Source organism: Ochotona curzoniae, unplaced genomic scaffold, assembly GCF_017591425.1.
Source record: "Ochotona curzoniae isolate NIBS_2020 unplaced genomic scaffold, NIBS_Ocur_1.0 contig_4895, whole genome shotgun sequence".
NCBI lineage: Eukaryota > Metazoa > Chordata > Mammalia > Lagomorpha > Ochotonidae > Ochotona > Ochotona curzoniae.
Genome location: NW_024466413.1, coordinates 43,737 through 65,279, shown reverse-complemented (window position 1 = coordinate 65,279; position 21,543 = coordinate 43,737). Strand labels below are relative to the sequence as shown.

The window sequence follows — 21,543 nt, the reverse complement described above, 5'->3', positions numbered from 1 at the left end:
AGAGGCCACAGACGCAGAGACCACAGGACGCAGGGGCCACAGACGCAGAGGCCACAGGACACAGAGGCCACAGGACGCAGGGACCACAGGACGCAGGGACCACAGGACGCAGGAACCACAGGACACAGAGGCCACAGACACAGAGGCCACAGGACGCAGGGGCTACAGGAAGCAGAGACCACAGGACGCAGGGGCCACAGGACGCAGGGACCACAGGACACAGGGGCCATGCTGCTCCATGTATGAGCACCGTAGCTGCTCTGCTCCATCCTGTGGGACCTGCAGGCCAGCGTCCCCTTGGAGCCCAATGCCATGAGACTCAGTGTAGCAAGGAGGCCATGGCCCTCCACCCTGGGAACCTGGCTTCTCCTGCAGAACAGGCAGCAAGTAAGCCAGCACCACTTTCTGGCTAGAACACCCACCTAGACCCTCCTGCCAGGGGAAGCCTGGGGAAGAACTGAGCACACACGTTCCTTCACGCGGTCACCCCTTTCACCCTGACTGTCCTGTAGGAGAGCAGAGACAAGCCACAAGCGCAGGTCAGACGACTCCTGCCAACCTTACCCCTGCTGCTTTCCCAGGCCATTAGCAGGGAAAGCAGAGCACCCACTTCAAAACCACTACGCCTCCCTCAGGAGTAGCAGCACCCACCCCACTGCTGGTATCAGCAGCACAGCTTGAGGGCGCAGCGCAGCGCCGGCATGAAACGCGAGCCATGACTGCGCTCTCTGAACCCTGCCCAGGGCCAAGCTGAGCAGCTGGTAGCAGCAGCCTCCTGCTGCCTCAGCCTGGGCAGACCCAAGAGAAACTGGCTGGCCAGGCTCAGGGACACCGCCCCTAAAACCACAGGAGACCCGGAGCAAAGCCCTGCTGCCCAGAGCAGCCCTCTGGGTTGGAGCACTGGCCCAGGCTGGCGTGTGAGGCGCACTGGAGGACCTGCGCACCCAGGGGCCACACAGCACCTTTCCTGGATTCTCTTGAGGTTCCACAAATCAGCTTGTCACCTCCAAGTTCATCCAGTTACTTCAGTTTAAACAACTATTTATCAAGTGCAAACATCATTCACTTCAAAATACATAAAATTTCACCAGGGAAAGATCTGAGCAAATAGGTACCCTTCACCACTGTCGGTGAGCAAACAGCTCTCCACCTGCCACTAAGCCACTGGATTAAAGAGCTGAAACAAAGGTGCCCTGGTCTCAGAGCACCCTGCTTCCAGGGCGCACAGAGCGATGGGCACATGAAGGTATCCTGGCATATGTCGGGATAAGCAGGTTGACAGGAACTGCACGACGGCATCCCGACCCGCACACGCCCTGCCCTCAGAGCACCTGTGTCCTGGCTCCTTCTCGAAATGCCAGCAGCTTCCTTCTGCCCCCTTTCCTAAGTTTAACCCATAAGTGCCTCCTTGGCCCAGCTCTGGCACCACCCCCTCATGGGCCAGACTTCCCTGTGGGATGGGTACATCAACACCTGAAAATGAGTGGGGTTAAGGCACAGCCAAGGTGGCCCCAAAGCAGAGATGCAGGGCACCTGACAGCCTGGGCTTCTGTACACAGCGACAAGAGGGGGTTCACAGAGTGTCCCATGCTACCTACACACACACATGCATGCACACACACACACACACACACACACGCACATACCCACACGCCTGCCACATTCTTCTTTTACAGAATGCTGTCCGAAGCAGTGCCCTAGGGTGTTCAGAGCTGTACCAGCCTGTCACACACGATGCCCCACAGGGACCATGTCCTGAGCTGCTCAAAAAATAACAGAGCAGGGCAGGGGGACAACATGTTAACTCTTATTTGCGTATTCAAAACAGCACTCTGAAGCAAGTCCACTTCACTGTTCTTCAATTATCACACAAGAAAATCCAAGCCAAATATGTTCCAACTCAATTTTTCTTCTTTTACTCCTTAATGAAATGTGCTCTGCTTCAGAGTTCCCCTGGATGTCCAGACAAGGGAAGAAGCCACGCAGCTCCCCTTCTGGGGGACCTGCCCCCACCAGCGCCCCCTCTCGGGCCTCCCCCTTGGACCATGCGCACAGCAGGCAGGCTCCTGGCACCTAAGGCACAGTGCAGCCCATGGCCCAGCCCTTCAGCGCCTTCTCGTCAGGAGGCACAGAGACCTGTGCACTGCCCACAAACCACTGTGCTTGTTTCCCTTACCTTGAACAGAACTCCACGGTTATGCATTTTATAAACCTTGTAATTATGTTGCCAATAGCACTTTTAGTTTTAAGGCAAAATATATTGATGGGCTAAATGCAAGCATGTACAACATGCCATTTTAAAATAAACTCATCGGGATTAGGTGGTCAGAGTCACCCTCACCTGCCCATGCCTGTTCTCAGCTCTGAGGGCCCAGCCCCCACAGCCCTGGCACCATCCTGTGGGGCACACAGCAGGCTCAGATAATACTCTGTGGGGAGATGGACCGTGAACTTAAAGCCAATAGACAACCAATGGGAGGCCCCTTCATTGTCTGCCAGAGGCTGCCACTGGGGGACAGGGCACCAGGACCTCCACCGGTGGGAAAGCAGCTGTGTGCTCTCCACGTCTGTTCCAGGCAGAGGGAAGCCTAGTGGGCTTGGAGCTGCTGCCTTCGCTGACCCACTGCACGTGTCAGCTTTGGGCTCTCACCATGGCTCCGCCACCGCCCTCCCCCTGCGCGCTGGGGAGCCCGCCCACCGTCTGGTTTGAATTAAAACGTGCTATTGAGTTACAGCTCCAGCGTGTCTGCTCTGCTTCTTCTGGGCCTTTGTTTAGAAAACAACTTCAACAAGGTCCAAGCGCACAACTGGACCGAGGACCAGCAGAGGCACTCAGAGAACAAAAGGGATCTGGTCCCACTCCTAAACGGGCACCCCTCGATCAGAAACACGTGCTTGCGTCACATACCACACCAGTGGGGCACAAACCACAGCCCCGCCCCTCATCTGCGCAGTCATCTCCATGCCTCACCCGACGCCTGGGCCCCTCAGCCCAACCTGCGATGCCCCATGGTGCCCCCAGACTGCCACTCCACTGTGCTTTGTTTCACCAAGGACATGGCACGCAGGCCCCCCTACATGCCAGCTCAGACTCCTTTGCACAGGCATGCTCAGAGGAGCTGTAAGGCCCTGTCCACCCCCACAGCAATGCCAGGCTCCATAGGAATGTGCACCAAGCACTGCTGGGCCCACGAGGACTGAGTGTGCTAGACGGCTATCAACACGGCAATCCCAACTGTCATGGAAGACAGCAGCCATCATCCTGGCTGGGCGACACATCAACTACAATGCACTGTTACTGCTCTGCCTGGGATGGAAGCACCGCCTGCCCGTGGCCAGTGCTGGAGATGGCAGGGAGGGGCAGCCCAGCCCTGCAGACAAGACCCCCGATGCCTCCAGGCTCCAGCCTGAAACAACGGTGGGCTTGGTGGCAGGAGCAGATCCCGAGCACCACAACAGACGCGTGGGGGGCCTTGCAGCTTCTGGGGGCCTCTACGAGGGAGGAACCAAGGGAGGAACTGCCGGGCTGTTTCATCTAACCCAGGACGGAGAGACGGCTGATGACGCATTGGTGACACGTGGCAGCAACCAGGCCACAGCTGCCCATGCAGATGGCCCTGAGCCAAGCGCCCTGCCATCAGCCTTTCACTACAGCTGCTGGGGACACAGCACCTAGAAGTGTGCAAGATACGGGGCAGGAAGACAGACAGAATGAGCCTGTAGGCTGATCCCACCTTCCTGCGGAGGCTGTGGTGTAGCTAATACGGGGTTTTCCTCGTGCTCTCCACATCGTTGAAAGCTGCATGGTGACGGAGAGGGCAGTGAAAGCCTGCACTGGCCTTGTCTCCAGGAGGCAGACGCCCAGCCGAGCCCGACCGTCTGCTGCCCGTGCACCTCCTGCACTGAGTGTCACCTGCCGCCCAGCGGCCAGTCACGTGTGGCTGGCTGGAGGCAGGCTTGCCCTGAGAGCCACAAGTCGGGGACACACAGCGTCCTGAACGCATGGCTTGGGCTAAAACTGTGTGAGAGGCGAGCACAGGAAACACGAGCTGTGCCAGCGGCAGGAATGGGCAGGTGGGAGGCCGCAGGCCAAGCCAGCCGCCATGCCAACTTCCTGGGAAGGAGTGGATGGGAAGGGGTTGGACTCTGGAGCTCCGTCAACAGTCTGTCAGGTGGAAGGCACAAAGCCAATTCCCACTAGCACGTCTGTTTCTCGCAAGGACCCAAGTATGCAATGCCCACTCTGGGTCCATAAGCACTTAGCTCAGAACCAACACGCCCAGGGAGCCTGCTGCAGGGCGGGGCCAGGCTCCTTGCCGTCTTAGGAAGGAGACACACACAGGGAAGTGGAAACGACAAACCCTTCTGTGGGCTGGATTTCGCCTGAACCCTCACATGAACCCAGTAGAGATGTGTGTGAGTCATCAAGACAGCCAGTCCCTGCCAGGATCCACTAAGAGGACCAAGCAAGACTACAGCAAGACACCCCGAGGAGCATCCTGGGCTGGGCTCCTCAAACCACCCACTAACCAAGCGATCGGAAGCAAGCTCACGGACCGCAGGGGCTGGGCAGAAAGAACACGCCAGGAGCCCAGAGCGGCTCATGACCCAGAAGGCAGACTGCAAACTCAGAGGGCGCGGCTGCCAACCTGAAGGAGACCCCACACCACTGGGAGGCACAGAAGACAAAGGCAAAGTGAGGAACCACTGCAGGCAGGGCCACACAACCAAGGCAGAGGGCTGCAGAGGGTGCCAGGCTCAGGCACAGGGCATTCCGAAAGCACACAGCAAAACCCCAGCCAGCATGTGGCACTCCTGCAGCCAAGGACGTGGCTCTGTGGGCTGGGGTGCCAGCAGGGAGCTGACGGCAGGAGCTCTAGAACCTCAGCCACTTTGCTCCGATTCCAAATCACTTGGAAGGCACGATTAGGACACCCTGGAATGGACAAGCAGCCGCGGCCCCCGCACCTCTGGAGCTGCCTGGGGTCACCGAGGCACTGCTTCCCTTCACTTCTGTGCTCCAAGTCACAACCACCATATAAACCTGGTCTCCTCTCAGGAGATCATGCCCTTCACCAACTACAGGTGCCAAAGTCACCTAGCATTGCCCGTGACGGGCAGGGACCACATAATCCACCCCAGGACTTAGGGCGTAGCCCCAGTGGGCTTGGTGGGCAGAGGCCAGGTTCATGTGCATTCTGCCCAGGCCCTGCGCATGCTGGCACTGGCTCCCATTCAGGGACTTCCTAGCCTGCACCTGCGCAATGCTCTTCCATCGTCTTTGGCTCAGGGAAATTAGGTTCGCCTGTTTTGTTTCTACCTAATTATCCAGGTGCAGACACACTGAACATTCTAGTTAAGGAAACAAATGAAATACACACATTTCACTGATTAGGGAAACACCTGCTTACACCGAACATTATTCTCCAGTTTGGAAACTAATGAAATATGCCATAAATGGTGTCTTCCTTAAGAACTTCAAGAAGGGAGGAGAATCAAGATGGTGGAATAGGGTAAGAACACATTTAAACAGAGACATATTAGCCAGTGTGAAGCAGAGAATGCACAATCCAGGAGCGGCCAGAACAACAGCAGAGGGGTACCCAGAGACGGACAGACACAGGAAAGCAGCGGACACACGGTGTGGTGTTGCAGTGACTGATACCCCAGCAGCATTCAGTGAACGGCCATCTGAACTCCACCAGCAACAAGCTGGGAAGGGACGCTCACGGGGAGCTCCAGGAGATAACCCCAAAGAACAGTCCGTCCTGCAGGTCTGTTTGGTTTGACCAGGAGCAGAGACAGAGCAGCAGGTACCAGACAGATGGTGCAGGAACAGGGTGGATTTCACACCCTAATCCACCTCCGAGAGCGGAATTAGGCGTCATTTTGCTTAAGGAGGCAAGAGCTATGGACAGTACTGCGCATATACTGAGCTGGGAGTGAACTTATTTCTGGCTCAGTGAACTACAACAACGTGGCATCCTACAGATTCTTCCTAAGACAGGCCTGGGTAGCCCTCAGACTTGAGGGCAGGCAGATCAAGAACTCTAGTAGTTTCACACAAAACAGGTGCCATTTCTTACAGTGTGGCAAAGAAATTAAGACGGAGGGGACAACAGTGAACTGCGCATGTGCTGAGCTCGGGGAGAACTCACTGAGCTCAGTGCATTGCGCTGGTCCCACAGGAAAATAATACCGACTATGGCATCATATGGGCCAAAACAGATCCGTGTGGCCCTCAAACTTAACGGCCAACAGGTTGCAGCAGGATCAGCATCACCAACAACCTAGCTATATAGGACACCTGGTGTCTCCCTAATCCTGGGACCTGCTCCCTCCGCAAGTGGGAGAAAGGCTGTACAGAAAACGGTGCAGCCTCAGCACAGTATTATAGGAGGTGGAGAGAAGTAAGCCAGGAGCTGGGGCTATGGAGACCATGGTGAAAATCCAACATAAGAACCCAGAAACCCAGACCTGAAACTCACTAGAAGGAGTGGCACAAGTGACTGCAAACAAAGAGCCATGTACCAACGACAATAAGTAAAATCAAACTTTAGACCTGTGGGTGACACAGCTTAGAAACCTGCCCCAAGGAGAAGAATCTGATAACCAGAAGTACAATGACCAAGAGCAAAAGAAGAGACAGAGGCACAATGAATATTACTGAAGACTCCCCAGCAAAGGAGCAAAACCCTTTGCCAACCTCCGAGTTCACTGAGGAAGACACTGAGCAGATGGGGGATACAGAAATCAAAACACTTGTTATAAAGCTTCTTATCAAGAACAAGAAACACGAAAAGCAGGTGTTCAAGGAATTCAAGGAATATGTCACACTGGAAATGAATCAATTGAAAGCTGATATATCAGAAATGAAGAATACAGTGGAGCAAATTAAAAGTACAGTGGAGAGTCTCCAAAACAGAATGAAGGAGGCAGAAGAAAGAATCTCAGAGTTGGGAGATATTTCCTGTCACCAGGGGGAAACAAACAAAAAAGCTGGAAGCAGAGCTGGATCAGACCAAAAAATGCATTCAAGAATTGAAAGACACTATTAAAAGGCCAAATATAAGAGTTATGGGAGTCTCAGAAGGTGCAGAAAGAGAAGCTGGGCTTACAAATGTATTTGATGAACTAATAAGGAAAATTTCCCTAATCTAGAGAAAGAATTAGGAAACAACATCCAGGAGGGGCACAGAACTCCCAGCAGGCTTGACCAAAAGCGATCTTCACCAAACACATGATCATCAAGTTCTCTTCAATTGAACATAAGGAAAAGATCCTTAGATGTACATGTGAAAAAAATCAACTGACATATAAAGGAATGCCAATTAAACTCACAGGAGATCTCTCACAGGAAACTCTACAGGCCAGAAGAGAATGCAGCAACATACTCCAGATTCTAAAGGCAAAATATTGTCAGCCCAGGATAACATATCCAGCAAAACTTTCCTTTGTCTTTGAAAATGAAATAAAATTATTTCACAGTAAATTAAAGTTGAAAGAATATGCCTCTTCCAAACCTGCCCTACAAATGATACTTAAAGATGTTCTTCATTTTTTTTTTACCATTTTTAAATTATATTTTTGACAATCTTTACACAGTTAATTAGAGTAAAAAGGTTCAAGGGCTACAGGAAAATGGGTAAGACTATTATTTCCTTCATGTATCTGAGGTAAAGGGGGATTTTAAGGGAGAAGCCCCACCCAGTCTCCCACCCGCCCCAGGTCCCCAACGTGGGTCTTGCTCCGAGGGTCTTGCTCAAGTGGTTTTCATAGTTCAGCAGTTATGAATTGCTGCCAGTCTCACCACTCCAAGCACGATGAGGTGGCTGAAGAATCTACGATTCACGCAGTCCATCACAGAGTCTCCATTTGCCCAGTTTTTCACTGCCAACATACAGCTGAGGTGGTTGATTGACTTGCTCTGTCCTCTGGTCTTTCCTTGGTTAGGGTTCTGAGTCCAGCAGTTAGACTGGGGGGATCCCCAAACAAACTCTGTCTGGGGTGTTCCCAGACCAGATTCTTGTACGTACTAACAAGTGCAGAGGCCAGCACAGTCCAAGAGGTTCTCGACAGAGAAAAGGAATAGCACCCACCAAAAACAAGGCAAATGCAAAGAACATCCTAGCAAAATAACAGAAGACTAAATCAATGAACAACCCACTACTAAAACAATAGAACCAAATTACCACCTATTTGCATTAACCCTGAATATAAATGGCTTAAACTCATCAATCAAATGTCACAGATTAATAGACTGGATTAAAAAACAAAACCCATCTATTCGTTGCCTACAGAAGACACATTTCACTAACAAAAATGAGCAGAAACTAAATCCTATGGACTTTGATTTTTTTAAATTAGTTTCACCTCTTCAAAACACTTCCTTTTGATTAAATTCCTCAATGATTCATAGATCATACAGAAGCACCATATTCTTCAAGAAGGTTCTTGATTTTCTTTTGCATTTCTTCAGCGACACATTAGTCATTCAGTAGCATGTTATTTAACTTCATGGTGTTGTTAATTTCTTATCTTCCTATTGATTTTGTATTGTGGCATTTCATTTAAGGGGATGTGTAATAACTGCGTAATGGAGACTATTGTATCCAGATGTGAGGATACAACGCAGTATGCATCTGTACCTCCTGACAAAGATGGACTCCCAATGAAACTGTTTACTGTATCTTGACAATAGGATGCTGGGCTCTACCACTGTCCATGCCCGCAATGGTGGACTATGACTGTGTGAGAACTACAGTATAGTAATGATGCAGGGGAGCTCAGTGAGGGGGGAATTGGGGAAGTCCCAGGGTCTATGGAACTCTATCATAAAATGATAATAATAAAAAGAAATAAAATTTAAAAAAATTTTCACTCTGGGCTTGATGTGATGGTTCAATGCCTGGATCCTCACCTTGTAAGCACTGGGACCCCACACGGGCCTGGCTGCTCCACTTCCCATCCAGCTCCCTGCTTGTGGCCTGGGAAAGCAGTAGAGGACGGCCCAATGCCTTGGGACCCTGCACCTGGCTCTTGGCTTCGGATCAGCTCAGCTGCAGCTGTTGCAGCCATTTGGGGAGTGAACCAGAGGATGGGTGAAAAAAATCTGTCTCCTTCTCTCCACAAATCTGATCTGCCTTCCCAATAAAAACAAATAAACCTCAGTCTGCAAAAGGCTAAGACAGAGCGAGCAGTGATGACAAGGATGTAGGGAAACCAAACCTCCCCTCCAGTGATGGGAGTGAAACATGAAGCGGCCTGTGGGAAAAGATCCCGACAGCTACGCACAGCACCGGACGCAGACCACCCACGTCACAGGACATGGGGCACCCAGGCACGTGCACACTCACCCACACTGTTCACAGAACGGCCAGGAAGTACACGGATACACACATTCCCTGTGGTCTGTAAGTCCACGCAACGGAGTACACGGCCATAAAAATATCTGAGATGCCTTACTGCTCTGCTTAGCCAGCGGAGCCGCACAAAGGGCCCTCTGTTGTCACTCCCCTGGAATGAAATGTGCGACCACAGGAGGCAGACGCCGGGTCCCCTCGGCTAAGGATGGAGCGATGCCCACCAGCACCCCAAGCGTACGGAATGCTACCCAGCTGTTTCCAGTAACTCATTTTGTGGCATGTGATTTCACTTCCAGCTTTTTTGTTTACTTGTTTTTTAAAGACTGGGGACCTGGAAACAACTTCCTACCTCTGCAAGTCCCACTGGTTTCACCTTCCCTTTTCCAGCAGCCCAGGGACGCCCGCAGCCAGTGGGCAGCAGCCCCAGTGTCCGCCCGAAGCAAGGGCTGCATGCGGAGCCAGCACTGAGAAACGGGGAAGTGCACCCCTCAGCCGGCCACTTCAGCCTTGGATGCACACCCTTGTCCTCACACCATGCTTCACACACAAGCTTTCTAGAACACTCAGCAGAGCCTGCCTCATCGCTGAAGGGCAGGCGGCCAAGATGGCACACTCCAGCACCTAGGCGCCACCCGCCCTGCCCCTGGTGGCCAGCACTGATAGCGCCCGGGCCATTCCCTCCCCCTGAGCACCAGCCTTAGTTCAGGCAGCCCAGAGGAGGTGGGGGACACAGGCTGACCTTGCCAAGCTCAGGCTGGTCCTGAGCTTCTCTTGCAAAGATGTACACACACACACACTCAGTACCACACAGGGCCCCACAACTTCCCAGCAAATCCCATCATCTTAGCTATTTATCCTATGGCACTTATTTGAAAAGGAATCTTCTCCACCCAACATTTTTTCTTTAGCTCCCTTCTAGAAGATGCCACTAAAAGGTGGCAATGCCACAGCCTCAAATGATGGGCCACACTTATGTAAGAGCAGCCTGCGGGTGAGAGAAGCGCAGCCCCTCCCCCACCAGTGTCTGACCCCAGCTGCCCCGAGAACCAACACTGCCAGGCATGCTTCGCATTGACCTTCTTTAGCAGGCAGCTATAGGGGCTGGCAGCCCGCACAGGTGCTGGTTCGAGTCCAGGCCTTCCAGCTGCCATCCAGCTCCCAGACTACAGCCTGGAAGAGCAATGGACAACCCGAGACCTTGGGCCCCTGTAACAAGCCAGGAGCCCCGGAAGGGGTTCCCAGCTGGGCTAGCGCAGCTCTGGTCATCAGCTTGGCCGCCCATCTCGTGAGCGCATGGCTCTGGGCTAGACCTAAGCAAGCAGAAGCAGGCAGGCCCCACCAGGCTCTAACACAAATCCTGGTGCGGTCTCCACCTGGGCCACCCAGACAGGGCTGGAAGGCTTGGAGGACAGGTGGAGGTTGGGTGACCGTGCCCTCTCCAGGTACCTCTGTCCCTTAGGCAAGTCAAGAGGCAGAGAGCAGACCCCTGGTGAAGGGTGCCTTGCACGGGGATGCCAGCTCCATTCCAAGTGCCCCACAACAGCACTGCCCACTGGCAGCTTAGGCAGACGCCTGCCAGATTTGCCTCAAAGCATTCACAGGTGTCAGTGCAGCAGACTTACATGAGAAACAATTACAAGAGCGAGCACCGGATGAGCAAAGGGCAGCTGCCATGCACCAGGCAAGCCTGCCACGCACAGAGCAAGCCAGGAAGCGAGGGCCCGGGCCACTAACAGGCCCTCGTGTGGCTGCCTGCCTATGACCCACTCACTGTTCCCCACCCACACCCTTCGTTGGGAGGCAGCCTTCTCCCCAGGCCCACACTGTCCACTGCCTTGGCCTGCTTTAGGCCTGCCCTCCTGGCCTCACCCCAAGGGCTCCAGCCTGTCACCCATCCATCAAACCCCGGAGGGACTCATTACCAAGCCCCTCTCAGGGCTCTCCGCCCTGCTATGCCACCTGCAGCAGCAGCAGGCTGGGACCAGCACCTCTCCCAGCTTTCTGCCATTCACAGATGCTCCTGCCCCTCTCAAAACACACCCAGACTAAAGAGCTGAACAGAGTCCAGGGACAGAAGCAGAATCAGACCATGTCGGAGCACAACCACCTACCACAAGTGATCAGGGCCTGGGAGCAACAGTGCCAGCCGGGAACTCCACGCCAGTGCGCCCTGGAACCTGCCTTCCCCTGCACCGGCCGGCGGCCCTGCAGCCAGGACACACAGGACAGAGGGACCCAAGAAGAGGCGGTCAGCCCACAGAGCCTGCCCAGTACCGGCAAGCCTGGGGCCCAAGGAGACAGTCAGAGCCTCACATCTGATGAATGGAGACACGGATATCACGGGGCAAACAGCGACCTAAGCCCTGGGAGAAACCTCCTCGGACGCCTGGCCACAGCAGGCGGGAGGGGGCTGTGAGAGGGCCGGACGCAGCCTGATCTCCAGGGATGGCTCCTGAGATGTTTGCCAATAAGACGTGGGGGCAGGCAGTGAGGCAAAATGCATCAAGTCACCGTATGGGATGCCCACATCCCATCTGGCTGCTCCACTTCCAGTCCAGATTCCTGCTAGTGCACCTAGGAGAGCAGCAGCTGGGGGCTCAAGTGTTGGGACACTGGGGCGGCTGCCTCCCAGCTCCAGCACACCCCAGGCCACCTGGGTAAACCAGCTGGGGAAAGAGCTGTTTCTCAGTCTCTCAAGTTAATAAGTAAACCTCAAAAAATGATAATTTTAAAAACCATAATAACTCTTTTTTAACCCTTCTATGGCAGGGACTGTGACTGGTCTCGAGCAGCACTAAGCCTGACAGGGCCACACGAGCCAAGGTGGTACTTCTGCACCACGTGCCAGCAGCTTCGGGAGGCATTCCCTCCCTCCAGCTGCTCCTGGCTCCCATCTGCATCCGCCCCACCAGGGTCCCCTCAAAACCACTACAACATGGGCCCGGCGCGGTGGCGCAAGTGGTTAAGGTCCTCGCCTTGCACGCCCGGGATCCCATATGGGCGCCGGTTCTAATCCCGGCAGCCCCGCTTCCCTTCCAGCTCCCTGCTTGTGGCCTGGGAAAGCAGTCAAGGACAGCCCAAAGCTTTGGGACCCTGCACCCGCGTGGGAGACCCGGAAGAGGCTCCTGGCTTCGGATCGGCATAGCATGGACCGTTGCGCTCACTTGGGGAGTGAAACATCGGATGGAAGATCTTCCTCTCTGTCTCTCCTCTCTGTATATCTGCCTTTCCAATGAAAAAATAATAAAAAAAAAAAATAATAAATCTTTAAAAAAAAAATAAAAATAAAAAAAAAACCACTACAACACAGGGCGTGGCTCTTGGCTTCTTCGTTCCTTCCTCACAGGCCTGCCCTGGCCTCAGGCTACCCCCTGTGCCCGCCCCCCCCCACTGGCGCACGCCTCTTTCCGGGCACCTGCTGTACCACTCAAGCTCCACCCAGATGGTACTGCCTCTGGGGCTTCCCCTGGTCCGGGCCGCCGCTGCCTCTGATCAATGGCCGCACTTCCTGTCTTCAACAACCACCTCCTGGGCCGGCTCAGACGGTCCTCTAACATTCCTGAACACATCAGAAGCCACACTCTTTGGAGAGCCCAGGAATCGACAGCGCCAGAACAGGGAGCCGGCCCACCCCTGAGCCTCCCTGGAGCCTCTGGCACCCACAACGTGAGGCTGCGAGGCAGTGGCCCGCAGGCCGTGTCCTGAGAGTCTGTTCTCGGAGCCATGTGTCCAACAGGTAGCAAAGCACACCCTTTGTGGGACAGTCATTGCACCAGGGCAGGAAACAAGGCAGCCCCCTGTTGACCCACCCTCCAGAACTGTGAGCAGGCCAGTGCCTCTCCTGCTGCTCCCTTGGTGCGTGGGGATCACACGGAAGTCAAGGCCACCCAACACTTGAGGATGTCACTCATCCGGGATCCTGTCTGTGAATGTCTCTTGACCCCCGCCTGAAAAGTGCAGACCCAGAGGCCCAGGACAAGCAGGCGGGGAGGAGAGCAGCCCCCGTGCACAAAGCCAGGCACAGGCAGGCCACACAGCTCGCTGGCATGCAGCACCTTGGGGCCTGCCTCCTCTGTACCATGCGGGCAGAGGTCCCTGCAGGTGGCAGGTGGGGTGGCCAGAGTTGAGGGGACTTTCACTGCAGTGTGGTGGGGACAGTCTTCCCTTCCCCCAGCTCATCCTTCGCTCTGGCCCCACCTACTCCTCACATTTCACTATCAACTCCTTTACTCCTAGAGAAAGAAACAAATTACCACCAAGAATGCCCTTGGCACAGCATGCCAGTGCTGGGCATGGGGAGCTCCTGGCCCCCCTGAGGCCTCAAGGTGGTCTCCTCTACCCCACCACATACAGACTCAGATACAGCCCAGGTTCCAGAGCAAGGCTGCACCAGCCCTCAGCCAGGCAGGTGTGTCTCGTAGTGTCAGAGCCAGGAAGCTGGGAGCCTGGGTACAGCAGAGCCTCCAGCTACTGCCTCTGCGACAAAGATCTGTAAGTGCCACTTTCAGAGCTGAAACACTGAGAACATGCTGGGAGAACCAAACGTGGTTCCAGAGCCACTGCGGGGCGCGACTCCCAGAAGCCAGGGTCTGCGGCAGTGAGGCCTGCGGGTCAGTGGCCACCTGCCCCATGGCTCAACACAGTTCTCTCTCAGACACGGGTACGGAATGGCTTTTACCCCACTCACACCCTCAAGAACCCCCTGGCTCAGTTCCCAGGGGGACGCCGCCCAGGCTGTGCTGGTGGCAAGCAGTAGGGTGCTTGGCCATCAGACTTGATCTGCATCAGAAATGAAAAGGCCACAAGATGATGGTGTGTGGTCCATTCACAGTCCTCTTGGCTCCAGGGACCATTCATGCACCACTTTCTAGAAACTTCCCTAGTCTTGGGCTGCCATGGGTTCCCATTCTGGCCTTCTCCCTCAGTCCACTCTCCACACCAGTGGGTGCCAAGTCCACCTGAAGGGCCATTATTTGAGATGTTGGCAAAATGGCTTCCTCAAGTCCTCAGGGCAGAGGCTAAGGGGGAACTTGAGGTCTATACCAGGTCCCCACCCTTCTCTGCTTCCCTGGGTCCTTCTAATGCCAACTGTATGCAGAGCCCTGCCCTCCAGCACTGCCTTCTCCACTGCGCCCCACCCATGCCTCTCCTGCCAGCCCTCGTCCCCTCCAAAAAGGGGCATTACCCAGGAATGGCTTCCCTGGACACAGCCTCCTTGGACCCTGGACAAACCCATGTCCCTCCCCCATGGTACCCACAGGCTCATCCACACAACAACCTCAGGTGGGCACCACTGCATGGAAAGTCCTGTGTCTGGCCCAAGTCACAGAGCAGAAAGGGGGTGCTCTGGGGCCCACACACTCACACCACAGGAGCCCCTGCCTCACCACTACCTCCTCCTGCACACAGTAGGACAAGGGGTTCCTGCGCACGCCCAGTGCGGGAGCCAGAGGGGGAACCTGCTCAGAGCTGTCCATCTTCACTTGCCCCTGCCCCAGCTGCCAGAGCCCAGCCCTGCACTGCAGTGACGCTCCAGAACAACCAGAGCCCCTAGCACTCCACCCACTCAGCAAGCAGCCACAGGCCCAGGCCTCTCCCACGCACACCACGCATACCGACCCTGGGGTGTCCAGGTGGGCTGCTCTGGGACGCCCTCAGGGACTTGAGGGGCTCAGAGCCAGGGCACCTCTGCATGCCACATGCACGCGCCTCACCTTCCAAAACTCAGCTTTTAGATAACCAGCCACCAAGCTGCCCGTATTCCCTCACCTCTGCCTGTGTCCCCTTCCCTGCAGACCCACCAACTGCTGTCCGTTTCCCTGGCTCCTGACCCAGCTGGGCCTGCAGCCTGGGAGGCCAGTAGCCTGGCAGTAGGACACGGTGCCCGGGGGGGGGGGGCAGTCTTTATTCTTTCCTGGCGTTCAATAGTTTTTTTGCTCAGTGTTAGGTGCTACCTAGAGGCAGCACCCCAGGTCCAGTTCAACCCACTAAGCCAGAATACTGCCAACAACTTGGTGTACGGATGTGAGCTCTGGCCCACCTGGCACAGCAAAGACAAGCTGCAGGAAGGCCAGACGAGAACAAGCCTCATGGGGTGTAGACATTGATGCAGGCTGAACACCCTGCATGACAGACCAGGAAACCAAGATCCACGGGGAACGAATGCCACTACAGGCAGGCGGGCGCAGGCAGGGCAGGAGCAACAGCTCAGCTTGTGTCTGTCCACACGCTGGCCATGACAAGGGGCTGAGATGACAGCAGGGAGTCTCAGGCACCTGGCCCAACACCTACAAGCCTGGGGGAACTCGGTTCCCATTAGACAGCTGAGCAGACAGGCACACACGGCAGCCTGCAGTGGTACCAATCTGGAATTAGGGCTCTGGTACAGCAGTTGTCAAGAGCAGCAGTTAAGAGTCCCAGCTGCCCACTTGCCACCCAGCTCCTGCTAACGCATCGAGGGAAGCAGTGGAGGCTGGCCCAAGGACTTGGATCCCGGCACCCACATGAGGGATGCAATCGGAGTTCAGGTTCCCGGCTCCAGCCTGGCCCAGCCCCGACTAGTACGGCCCTTGGAGCAGCGAATCAGCAGACGGAAGACTAACTGTAGCTCCCTTTCTGTCACTCAGCCTTTCAAAGAAGTGAGATAAATGCGTTTGAGATATATGCTTGATTCAATGTTTGCATCTGCTGCCCCAGGCAGTGCCCAGTGTTACCCCTGCAGGGGCTCAGTTTTTTTTTTTTTAAGATTTTTAAAAAATTTTTTTTATTGGAAGGGCGGATATACAGAGAGGAGAGACAGAGAGGAAGATCTTCCGTCCGATGATTCACTCCCCAAGTGAGCGCAATGGCTGATGCTATGCCGATCCGAAGCCAGGAACCTCTTCCGGGTCTCCTACGTGGGTGCAGGGTCCCAAAGCTTTGGGCTGTCCTCGACTGCCTTCCCGGGCCACAGGCAGGGAGCTAGAAGGGAAGTGGGGCTGCCGGGATTAGAACTGGCACCCATATGGGATCCCGGGCATGCAAGGTGAGGACTTTAACCACTGCGCCATCGCACCGGGCCAGGGGCTCAATTCTGAGGGTACACTTCTTGGTTGCCCTAAGTGTACAAGCCATCCCCAAGAGAAATTAGGGGCCAGCATTGTCGCATAAGTGGGTAAAGCCACCTCTGGGACACTGGTATCCAATATGGGTGCTGGCTCAAGGTCCAGCTGCCCTGCTTCCCGTCCAGCTCCCTGTTGCTGTGCCTGGGGAAGCAGCAGAGGACGGCCCAAGGACTTGCGCCCTTTGTGTCCACAACAGAATGGTTAGAGTTCCCAGCTCATCGATTCAGACCAGCCCAGCTCTGGCCACTGCCATGATCTGAGCAGTGAACAAGCAGATCTCCGTCAGCCTTTCCCTATGTAACGCTACCCTTCAAGCAAACGAATCTTTAATTAGAAGTGATTAGGTGGGGCCCGGCGCGGTGGCGCAAGTGGTTAAAGGTCCTCGCCTTGCACGCCCGGGATCCCATATGGGCGCCGGTTCTAATTCTGGCAGCCCCGCTTCCCTTCCAGCTCCCTGCCTGTGGCCTGGGAAAGCAGTCGAGGACAGCCCAAAGCTTTGGGAACCTGCACCCGCGTGGGAGACCCGGAAGAGGCTCCTGGCTTCGGATCGGCATAGTTTCGGCCCGTTGTGCTCACTTGGGGAGTGAATCATCGGACGGAAGATCTTCCTCTCTGTCTCTCCTCTCTGTATATCCGCCTTTCCAATGAAAAAATAATAAAAATAAATCTTTAAAAAAAAAAAAAAAAAGAAGTGATTAGGCATCTGGTCGCAGAATTGTGGACCAAAGAAGAGTCGTATTGGGTTCTTAATCTTTAGGGGAAAGTAGAGAAGAAAATCATGTCACTTAATGGAATTCTGCTCTCTTCACCAGTTAACACCTTGGCACCAGGCAGGAGCGGAGAAATGTGCTGTGTGCCAGGGCATCAGGACAGGGGGCTGGGGCCTGGGTGGAGCTGGGAGGTGGAGAACAGCTGGGAGGAGATAAGGGCAGAAGGTAGCTAAGGACACACCTCTTCTCCCCATCTCACTCCAGACAGCCCTTCCCACCCGAGACTGGGAGGGGACTGGGCAAATGTCTCATGTGATCAGTGAGAACCATTTCTACACGAATATGCCAGAACAGAACCACCCAAAGCCCGGTTCCCCTGCAAGCGCAACTGGAGAAACACAGGAAGCCTTCCCAAGCCCTGCCCGGAACACACGCGGGAATCAGTCCCCGCGAGGCCTCTCCGAGCAAGGCCCACAGCAGGTCATTCTGGAACACAGCTGGACAGGTGTGGTAAAGGCCCCCTGGCTGGGGCCACTCCACAGGGCAATGGCAAAGGGCGTGGAGGCAGAGGTGGGCAGTCTGGTGGTGGGCAAAGAAAAGCACTACCGCAGACACCCCGCTTTTATGTGGTGTGCTTGAAGCCACTCAACGATAGAAACTTAAAAATCGAACATTCCATTTGGGAACTTCACAATAACAATGAATGAAGCAAAAACTTTTTATCAGATGGCAAGTTACAGCGGACTGCAAATAAATTGTGACTAAGGTACTTAGCCTGAAGGTGGAGACACCCTCAGAGCATCGGGGCCTCTGCACCCATGCAGGAGACCAGCAGTCCACTCCCACCTGCAGCAAGGCCCAGGCCACTGCAGGCACTGGGGGAGTGAACCAGCAACTGGGGCTCGCTCTCAAATTTTTAAAAAAAGTAAAAACAAACACTCCAACTGAATTAATATCTTAGGTAGAGGAATTAGAAGTGAAAACCATCCTGCTTCTTAAAACTGTATAGCTTTTAGGGCTCAGTGCGACAGCCTGGTGACTAAATCCTCAGCTTGCACACCCAAGATTTCATACGGGTGCCAGTTCCTGTCTTAGCTGCTCTTCTCCCATCCAGCCCCCTGTTTGTGGCCTGGGAAAGTAGTAGAGGATAGCCCAAAGCCTTGGAACCCTGTGCCTATGTGGGAGACCCACAAGAAGCTCCTGGCTCTGGATCAGCTCAGCTCCAGCTGCTGAGGCCACTCGGGGAGAGAACCAGCAGACAGATCTTTCTGTCCCTCCTTCTCTCTGTATGTCTGCTTTCCAATAAAAATAAATACCTTAAAAATCCTGTATACATGTTTTAGAGGAGCTGGTTTGTTATTGTTGTTTTCATTTTCCTCCCTTCCACTTTTATCTAAATTCTTCCAAAACCAGTTTAGGATGTACTCAGGGGAGTCTGCAGAACCAGCCCAACCATGCTGCTGTGCCTCCAGACCACAGGCCCTATTAGGGGGAGAAGAGGGAGGGAGGGTGCAAGGCAGAGAGCACAGCAGGGGACGGACATTCTCCATGCTCTCTGACAGCTCTCAGCCAAGCCACCGGTTACTATGTAGCAATACTGAGAGGGACCCAACACCCGGAGGGAGCAGCTCACCTCATTCAGACGTTAACATTTTTAAATGGTATAAAAATACAACGAATGTGTTCAGCATCAGAGCTCAAGTTCACCGGGAACACAGCCATCCTAAACTACCTATTCTTTCAATAAACAAACCAAGCGTGCAGAAACAGCCCGGCCTGACTTTGTGAAGTCCAGATGACAACTCAGTTGCAACACAGTATCTACCTGCGTATAGCAGTACAGATCTGCGGGTGAACCCGCCTTTCAAGTTAATTGATTTAGGAAGTTGCTTAGTGTTACAAATGGAAGCAGCAAAACTATTGGCAATTTTTCTACTTTTAATTACTCTAAATTAGACAAGCACAAAGCCTCTCAATGAGGGAGAAACACCACTCCAAAAATCCCTTTGGAGCAAGACGATCAAGTGTAGCCAAGAAGAATCAAACCAAGCTGTGCGATAGCCTTGCCACGGCTGCTCAGCTGCCCTGCCTCAGGCGGGCCCCACTCCCAGCCTGCCATTACCTAGCACTTAGCCTACAGTTAGCTGTCCCCTCGCAGGGCCCCCTCCCCACACTGCAGCATGGAGCCACCGCCATCACCGCCTGCAGTCCTGGAGTGCTCCTGTTCCAAGGGGAACAACCACTAGCCCCTCTTCCCTGAGCCTCCTCTCTGTCTTACTGGACATGGGCGAGGGCTCAACAGGTATTGCTCACTGTGGGTCAAGGTCAAAGGGGACTGCCCGGTGGCTCCTCTGGAGGTGGAGAAGTCAGCCCCAAGCACTCTAACACTGCCGGCTCCGTGACCTTGGCACAGCTTCTGGGCTGTACCAGCTTCGGCACACGCTATTTCGGGGTTTGGGATGCTGCTTCCTGTCCCTTCAGCCTGCAAAGCTGACCACCAGCGGTAAACACTGACAACTTGAACTAGACCAGCAAATAACCACATAACTATCCCCGAAGCCGGCCTTGCTCAGGGAGCCTCACTTTTCCCAGGCCTCCAACTTCAGGAAGGCTGCCAGCCCAAGTGGGGCCTCCCAGGGACCAACCCCAGCCCCCAGGGCCACACCACCCTTCAAACTGCCTCCGGAAAGCTTTCTTAGCAAGTGATATCAGGCAAAAGATACTGCGAATTGATAAGGCCAGGAACTAACTGACCAGAGAGCAGAGCTGGCTCCATCAGGTTAATGGGTGCGACTGGGCTTGGGGCAGCAGATCTGCAGGCCGACAGGCTGTGGAATATGAGCCAGAACGGACCCGCCGGGCCTGCAGCCGCCGGGGACCTGGCGGACAAAGGCGAGCGATGCCCCTTCCCAGGCGGGCTGCCCGGGAAATTTAGGAGCCACGTGCCCGGCGGTCTCAGGCACAGAAGCCATATATAAGACCTGCGCGTTTTCTTGGCCAAGCGAACCAACCACCCTTCCTTTCTGCTTTAAGGGAGCACAATTTTCTAAAAAACGCGTTACTGCTTTAAGTTTTTTTGGAACTTTTCCCAAGCAAGAGGCCCACTACCAAGCAAGGGAGCTCAGCAAATCAACACTTCTCCCCTCTCGCCCCAGTAAATCGCCAAAGGCAATTAGCACTCGGATAAGGGAGCCAGTGTGTTTGGCACACGCAGTTTCGGGGTTCGGGGAGCCGCTTCCCGTCCCTTCAGCCCGCAACGCTGACCAAACTCAGCCTTTCCAGACTTTCCTTCGGGGGAGGGCCCCGGAGAAGTGCTGGCAAAACGGAAAACGAAAGTGGGTGAGCTCCCGTCACCCACAGCTCCTCGGCGCCCCCCCGCCTCCAGGCCGGAGCCCCAAGGCGCCGAGGGTCCCGCCCCGCCCGGACCCCACGGCCACCGTCCCCGCCCGGGCAGCAGCAGGCCGAGCCGCGCGGGCCTCGGGCCTACACGGCGGCGGCTCCGGCCCGGCCTGCTGCCCGGCGCGCACGGCCACGGGCGAGGACGCGGGACCCGGGCGCGCAGGCCGCGCGGGAGCCCCGACGACCACGCGGGGGCCGAGGGCGCCGGGGCCGCGCGTCCCCCCACACGGAGCCCCGGGGGCCGGCCGGGCCCGCCGCCGCGCCCCTCCCGCCCCAGGCCGCGAGCCCCGCGCCCGCCAACCGCCGCGCCGCGGGCAGGAGCGCGCGAGCGGCCGGGCCGGCGCCCCGAGCGCGCGGACTCACCGGGGCCGGCTCCCGAGTACATGGTGGCGCCGCCGAGGGCTCCGGGCCGAGGGGCGGCCGCGCGCGCGCCACGGGCCCCGACGCCGCGAGCCGCGAGCGAGCCGCGGGCCGCACGATCCGCCCCGGCGCCGCCGCCTCGCCGAACAGGTTTCCCCGACGCGGCCGGGGCGGCGGGCGGAGGCGGCGGGGGAGGCGGGCGCAGGGGCAGGGCGGGAGGCGGCGCGAGGGCGGGTCCGCGGCGGCGCGCGGCGCGGGGGGCTCGGCGGGCCGGGAGGGGCGCGCGCGGGGTGCGGGGTGCGGGGCGCCCGCCCGCTGGGCCACGCGTGCCCCCTCGGCGGGAGCGGGCGGCGCTGCCGGTGCCCCCGCCCGGGCCCCGCGCCGGCGCGCGCTGGGACTCCCGAGGCCCTGGCGGCTCCGAGTTGAGTTATTAAAGGAACGCGGAGGTCTGGACGCCGTCTCCGGAGCCGGAGCTTGAACTTGAACGCGTCGTGCCCCTTGCGCGTGGCCACATCGCCACCTGCCGGCATGCCCCATACTTGGGGGAAGACCCCCCCCAAAGAACCGGCGGGCCCGAGCGCGTGTCCGCGGTGGGGCGGCCGGGGC

At 55.9% G+C, this 21,543-nt stretch overlaps 1 protein-coding gene across 4 annotated transcripts in view; it reads right to left on the bottom strand.

The window, feature by feature from the left end:
* Nucleotides 1–21,023, bottom strand: part of AGO2 (argonaute RISC catalytic component 2) — a 69,566-nt gene extending 48,543 nt beyond the window's left edge. For 2 of the 4 annotated variants that reach the window (XM_040988502.1, XM_040988501.1), the window contains exon 1: nt 20,941–21,022. In XM_040988502.1, the coding sequence (XP_040844436.1) occupies nt 20,941–20,962 (22 nt within the window). In that variant the 5' untranslated portion in view covers nt 20,963–21,022. Of the gene's footprint in view, nt 1–20,940 lie in introns of all 4 variants that reach the window. The other 2 variants (XM_040988504.1, XM_040988505.1) reach the window with 2 other exon arrangements.
* Nucleotides 21,024–21,543: the final 520 nt, after the last annotated feature.